This window comes from Chenopodium quinoa, unplaced genomic scaffold, assembly GCF_001683475.1.
Source record: "Chenopodium quinoa cultivar QQ74 unplaced genomic scaffold, ASM168347v1, whole genome shotgun sequence".
In the NCBI taxonomy this organism is placed as follows: Eukaryota; Viridiplantae; Streptophyta; class Magnoliopsida; order Caryophyllales; family Amaranthaceae; genus Chenopodium; species Chenopodium quinoa.
The window spans coordinates 226,766-234,118 of NW_018743574.1; the positions used below are offsets into that span (position 1 = coordinate 226,766).

General features: G+C 30.4%; 1 protein-coding gene across 1 annotated transcript; it reads left to right on the forward strand.

Annotated features, from left to right (window-relative positions):
* The first annotated feature begins 1,212 nt into the window (after nucleotides 1-1,212).
* On the forward strand, nucleotides 1,213-6,662 carry LOC110681803. Its single transcript, XM_021857926.1, has 11 exons — nucleotides 1,213-1,636; nucleotides 3,608-3,719; nucleotides 3,811-3,824; nucleotides 3,972-4,190; nucleotides 4,472-4,543; nucleotides 4,853-4,942; nucleotides 5,057-5,095; nucleotides 5,310-5,414; nucleotides 5,809-5,977; nucleotides 6,218-6,327; nucleotides 6,422-6,662. The coding sequence occupies exons 1-11, from the start codon at nucleotides 1,433-1,435 to the stop codon at nucleotides 6,515-6,517; spliced, it is 1,230 nt and encodes a 409-aa protein (XP_021713618.1). The 5' UTR covers nucleotides 1,213-1,432; the 3' UTR covers nucleotides 6,518-6,662.
* Nucleotides 6,663-7,353: the final 691 nt, after the last annotated feature.

The window sequence follows — 7,353 nt, forward strand, 5'->3', positions numbered from 1 at the left end:
ATGTTTTAAAGGTAAAAGTTCACGGGCTAGTACGGTTATCACACTACAAATAGTTCCATTCCTCTAAACACATGTCCCTTTTATTTTATTGCAATCATACATTAAATACAATAAAAGCTTATATTGATGTGTTCTTATTAGATTAGTACGAGTAGCAAAAATAAAAGCTTGTGTATGATAGGTTATAGGTTTGTATTTTATCTTCGTTTGTTTGAGGAGTACTAGATGCGATTTAGTCTTCAAGTTGGATAAAGTAACAAAAGTAAGTTTTATCTGTTCATGTTTCGCTTGATTTTAGTGAGTTCGATGTTACATAATGTATAAAATATAATCAAATAGCAAATAACGTTAATAAGGGGAAAATTAAAGTTTGATTTTAAAATGATGAATAATACCAAATGAGGCGTACTTACAATGAAATAGGGCGGTACTCTATTCTGTTGAATATAATTGATATTGTTATAACTTTTAATGCATAATACTACTTCTATTCTTGAAAGTTCGACTCACTTACTATTTATGTGGTCAAAATAAAATAACTTTGACCACATGTTACAATTTATATAATACAAATAAATTAGTATGAGTGATCTTATTAGATTCCCCTTATTATAAAATTTTCAAATATCAACTTTTTATAATTTTCACTTATACATAGCCGAAAATATTCATGGTCAAAGATGTTTATTAGAGACCACACAAATGCAAAGTGAGTCGAACTTTCAGGAACGGATGGAGTACATAATTTAAACAACATTACATTCTCATGGAACTAAGGAACATATAATTATACAATTGAAGCTTTAAATTTTTTAATTTCTGTGTAAAAGTTGCACATAATTTACAATCATTTTTTCTCATAAAAAGGAATTACTAAATCCATTATGTTCTTCCATGTATGTAAATCTGTAGAGAAAAAAAAGAGATTATAGCACCACCATTAAATTGTACAACTTTTTTTAAAAAAAAAAAAATTCTTAGTATCTTATGATTACAAAGGTTTTTTGTTTTTTTTTTTCTGGTATTTTCTTTCTTGAACACTTTTTTTTTATTCCGTGTTATAAATAAATCAAAATTATACTCCGTAATTCATAAAATGGATTTCATAAGAGAAAGATTGAAAGCAAAGTACAATACATACATTTATCATTAAAATGAAATGGACCCCACAATGAACCATCCTTAGCTAAAAAAGCGAATGACTTTCTCAATGTTACATTAAAATTGGTAAATAAAAACATGGAGACAACTTCTTAGTTCACTCTCCACTCAACTCTAGTAAAGTGGCTTAGCCCTCATTATTCATACCAATCACATAATACTAACAACAAAAACAGAGTACTCTGTTTTCCTTCTCTTCTTTTTTTCTTTATCTTAACACTTAACTACAAAACAAGAAGCAAAGAACCATACATTTTCTCTTTCTCTTCAAATGATGTTACCAAGTATATTGTTCATAATGTTATGTACATTGATAAATTGGGAAGAGTTTAGTGTGAATGCCGATAAGCCGCCGCCTGTGAAGGTAGGGAACATTAGCACGGTTGATGATGCAAAGAATTTCAGGATGTATTATGGTCAAACCTTCAAAGTTATCAAAAATGTTATCGATGGAAAGAGTTATCTTCTAATTCAGGTATGCTTGTAATATTTTTCCTATTATATAATTATCTATGTTACTATATTTTATGTCTAATTTCAATTTCCTTCTTAGTTGGAAAGTGATAATAGGATTGGAAGTTTTTAGTAAAACAGTAAGATCCAGTCAGTGTTACTAGTCTTATGACTTTATATGGTGTGTGGATCCAAAGTTTATACATAAGAGTAAAAGAAAACAAATTTGTACGTGGTCGAATCATGTTGAGCTTATAATTTATCGTAATATTTCCAAAACGAAATCAATTTAATATAAAAAGAGTGATATATACAAAACTCCTTGAAGAGATGAACTTAGTAGACAATAACAAAAATATAGGGTGGCAATTCGAGTCAACAAGTCTGATTCAGATCAGATTCGTGTTAAACTATATTGCCAAATTCACCTCTCCAAATAGAAAAAGGGAAACCCATAAACCAAAATAATCCACATCCATACTAAGAACCAAAAGTCAATGTTACTGTTAGCGGTATTTCATTTGTTACTCACTTACTCTTATGTTTAAGGATTCTAAAAAACTTCGAAAGCTAGTCAGTACTACAGTAACTAAGTATACCCGAGTGTATCTAAGAAATTTTGTTAGATGCGAAGTATTTACTTTACGTGTTCAATTAAAATCTTGCTGATTAAAACAATAAAACAAAAGTTGGATTCAACAATAATGGTCTGAACGAGATCTAATCTGGCCCGTAAACGATTAGGACCATCTGTTGCGTTATCGTAAAAGTAGAAGCATCGTTTGGAAGTTTTTGAAGAATTTAGACACCAACGTCACCATTTTTGTGTAGATTTTGCATAGGGAACTGTCTATCATCAATAATTCAATGAAATAGCAGAAAGCTAAAATAGCAATTGCAGTACTCATTTGTTAGTTTCCTATACCCATTTCTTATACTACGTAGAAATAAAATAATACAATGTAACATCCAATTTAGTATATACTTCGTATGAAATACATTTTTTAGAATTATGTAAGCTGAGTTTAGATTTATTAAGATAAAATACGCATCAATTGGTCTTATTAATTCTGAGTATTACTAATTCTTTTTCCGATTTTAGTTTTCTTATATGCAGCCTTAATAAATGCATTTATTTATCGATTTTTATAGGTGAAAATGTCAAATACTGTATAATTTAATGTACAAATACAATTATAATAAAAAAACATTAATTATATGATGAGTATAATTGATAATATACTTTGTATTACTTAACTATGGAAACCAATAAGAAAAACACATTAGAAACGTTTATATGTGCTATTTTCTTTTGTTCTTTACTTTTTTTTCTCATAAGTACATTCCTTCGAAAAATGTTCTTTACACTTATACTTTATTTTTCTCAAGGTATTCATCACCTCATTGATTATTCCAATTTCATACTTTTGCTACATGTTACCCATTTTTCATACTCTTTTTTCTTGCCTTAACTCTTGTGCAAATCACAAGAACATTTCATAATAAAGGTATTATTTCTAATCAAGTTTATATAATTGGATGTTGTAAAGATGGTTTCCTATACAATTGTAAGAGAAACTTACTTTCTTATAAAAGTATATTATAATTTTTTTTTTTTTTAATGAAATAAAGAGTTTTCAAACATAAACAAAGATAAACTCAAACACAAACGAGTCGTACATGATTAACATGAAGGTGTACTATTCAACTTTAGCTCATTACTAAACAAGCTTGAAAATTTTGTTGCTCTTCAAGTAAGTATTGCCTTTACGACAGAATTGAAGCGTAGAACAATTAGTTTATTTATTATTGCCCTGTTAATTATATACAGTATAAATGTATGTATAATAGAACTCCCACAACCACAATGTATAGTACTCGTGGTAGAAAATTAAACAGCAAGAGTAAAAAACAGAACCTAGTAAAATGTATATTTAGTTATTTGTTGTATACTTTACATTGTATATTCAGATATTCTACTATGCATTGGCAGAATAACTCAAAGATGGCAGGAAGGACAAAATACTGCACAAATCGGATGAAATCATTCGTCATCCCATTGTCGAATTACTCACTTGATACTGATACGTTTCCAGGCGTTCCAGGTAAAATATACTAGTAAAAAGTTTCTATCAATCAAAATGTCGAAAGTAGTCATCTAATCAGTTGCACACTATTTTCTGTGATTTCTTGCAGTTTCTTTCCTGGAGGTAATAATCAATCTCTAGCCTTTTTCGAGAATTCTGTTTATGGTGCTTTTGAAATTTACAGAAGTACCGCCATTTCAGTAAGTACTGCATAAGTTAAAATCCATGGTTTCGTCAACATCCATGTTTTAAATTATATGGTTATATCAGCTTCTAGGTATGCTTGGTACTTGCAAAGGTATAACATCAAATACTATGGCATCTGCGTGCTTAATGAATTTATATGAAGGAGGAGAGCTTACAATGGTAAATAAAAGTGAGACAGAACAACTTTCTCAATTTTCGGCTTACTTTACAAGTGCCAATGATCAACCACCAGCCTGCAATATTGCTACATTTCAAGCATCATCCGAAGACTTGCCTCTTCAGGTTGGCCGATTTTATAGTAATCTAGTTTTTCCCTTTACTTATTTGTCGACCTTGTTCTCTTCAACTGATTTTTACTGAACTGAGCTAATCCGCATTGATCAAAAGTAATACATATTTATTATTGATCTCTGATTGATTCACTTGCATATTTATCAGAAGCAACTACTTATTTTACTAAGCTAGTCGAAAAGGATTTGTTTTTCAGTTGAAGAGAACACGGCAGTCATAGTAGAAATATTGTTTAGTATTACACTTCTAAATATCCAAGTATTAATTGCTAGCGTGCAGAGTGGATCAAATATATAGCAGTGTTCGCGAATTTGGAAGTCAGAGCAAACTCTGTATATGATGCAGTAAGTGTTATTGAAATTCTTTGCTATGAAGTATGGATCAAACTGTGTGATATAACAGCGATATAAGAGTAGCCTATTATGTATAAAAATGTCTGATTTTGCTGTAGCTCAAAAACTCCTCTGTTTTAAAGATTAAGTAAAATAAAAATAAGGTTAACCAGAATCAAGTTTTCGGTTCTCAACTTGAAAATCAACTCCATGTTATCTTTTATAATTAGGCTAATGTTCACGATAACTGAAATGAGACTAGTTAATACATTCATGATCCTGTAGATTTATTTAACTTGTGCATATATATTATGTTTGTAGGTTAAGCAAAATTATTTGTGCTTGGCAAACATGTCAACAAACAGAAATTCGTCGTTCAAACCGGTTGTTGCTTGGATGCGTTATGAAGATGTAAGTGTGCCTCAAAGAGTTTAAAGTTAATACACATACAACCTTCATACTAAAAACTTACAGTGTTAGTGTTGGAGTTTAAAATTGGTGATTTTTTTAACTGAATTTCTGCAGGGTCAATGGTCCTTTACAACAGAAGCCTACAAAGAAAAGGTATGTTGCATTGTTATTGAGTATATTAATTTATTTGTCTATATGAATGATATAAGAATGTAGTTTGCAGTTTTGCACCAATATTATTTGATGAAAGGTATACCATTATCAATTTTAAGTAACACTGGAGCTGATCATTGATTAATTTATACGAAGTATTTGTTAAATTTCTTTCGTAAAACTTTTCTTCTTATCTGAATTTGGGGTGGTGCAGTTTGTGCAAGATGCAGGTGGAGAAAATGTTGATGAAACTGTGAACAAAATGTCCTATAACATATCAATTCCTGATGACCTTGATCAACTTCATGCTATCTTATGTGTGAGTTTATTACTCGTATTTAACTATTCAATTATTGGATTTTTACATACTTCATAGAATCATAGTGCTTACATGGAGTACTCGTACTCGGATCGGTATTCCATATGTAGAAATTTTCAATCAAGAAAATAATCCATATGTGAGTTGAACATAGTTGTTCCACGTTTAAAAAATAGAGGAAGAATAACGAACTTATAACACGAGTGGGTAGCTCGTACTATTGGCTCATGATACTACATGTTGAATAATGATAAGAGACGCAATAATAGGACATTGCATTTTGCATACAGATTTATTACAAGTTTTGAGTATTTCATAAGCATCATATCGACCCCAAAATCATAATGCTATTGTACCATGCTTATAACCGTATCATATCCTATATATGTTGTAGTCGGTGGATGCAGTGATTGATGAAACATACACTAGTGATCCTGCTACATACAACTTGACTACATTCCTCCAAAATGTTGGTGTTGAAGATAAATCTTGCTTTGCTTTCTTAACAAATGAAAGCGTATGGAGATATGACAAAAGAATGCAAAAGAATACCACTTCACTTGGTGAGCATGCATCACAATACATACATAATCTTCCTCGACCTTTAATCTTTATTACTACGTATTATAAAATATAGAGTTGATCATGAGTTAGGCCGTATTTTGAGTAAAAGTTGTTACAGATATGGGAAATCAAAACACTATCCGGTTTTTTTTTTTTTCGTCTTAAATTCCAAATTAGTTAGTGCCTATGTATATTGAAATTAAACTTTTGACATTCGTATTTTGTTTATGGTTCTCAAGATTGGTACGACGGCGCCGTGTCTCAACCACAACTAGTATTGGCAGACTTGATGGAAGCAATCTTTCCTACAGGAAACTACACAAGTACTTATTTTAGAAACCTTGCTAAGGTAATTTTTCCTCTTTGTTTAAAAAACAAAAGTATTAGTAATATTAACAATTATATTAATTATTTGAGTATTTTTCTTACTTGTAATTATACAGGGAGAGCAGATTATTGACATTACAACTTATGAGAAATGTAATAGTGATAGTGCTTTGGAACCAACAATCATACCTTGTAATAGTAAAATTTACTAGTGTTTTTGACATTACTATATATTATCAATTTAAACGTACCATAAGTGTTTATGATAATGACTAATTAAATTGTAATTTATTTCTTTAGAGTTTTAAGTATGAATTCGATTTTGATCCTGCCTAATATATGTCTCTTGTAATCTTGTTGCTTTAATTTAATTAGAGGCTTTACTATATCCTATGCGTTTTTAAACTTTACGTACCTCTTTTCCAAATTTTCACTACCTTTGCAATTTACCCTTTATTAGAAAATTCGTTAGTTGTAACAAAAAATTGACACGTCTAACTAGACACTAACCACTACTCTTAAGTTGATGGCTACTCTAATTCTCCCATTGGAGTCGCCAAACTATAGGGCCAGGGTCGAATATAATTGCGTACATTAAATATGGTTACATGTAATAGCGTATATAAGTTGCATGGAATTAAATTTAACGTTGATTAGGATAAATTAATGAACAAAGTAGGGAGCCGGTAACAAGTTTTAAGCACTTGTAAATCGTTATTCATTCTCACAAATAAGGAGCAAATGCAACCATGAAAGGGATATCGATCTGCTAAGGTTACACCCATTCAACAAGCTATGAGGTCATAGACTCACATATGGTCTTCCATCGTTTAGGATTTGAGAATAATGTGTTGGGGATTTTAGTAATAACAAGGGTTACAAAGAAATGGAAATGAAAATTTCAAAAAAAAAAATATCTTCGAGGCGTGAACGGGATCATTTTCCCAAAATTATAATTCCGACCCTATACTACAACCGAATATCACGGAAATTACTCAGGAGATACAACGAAGAACAATTGCTATCACTTGTAGGATGATAGCAATTC

Excerpts from the sequence above, each read along its gene's own strand:
- LOC110681803 (XM_021857926.1), top strand. The coding sequence starts at position 1,433 with ATGATGTTACCAAGTATATTGTTCATAATGTTATGTACATTGATAAAT. Across the intron at positions 5,096-5,309 it reads CAGAAGCCTACAAAGAAAAG|TTTGTGCAAGATGCAGGTGG; the intron begins GTATGTTGCATT and ends GGGGTGGTGCAG. Across the intron at positions 5,415-5,808 it reads AACTTCATGCTATCTTATGT|TCGGTGGATGCAGTGATTGA; the intron begins GTGAGTTTATTA and ends TATATGTTGTAG.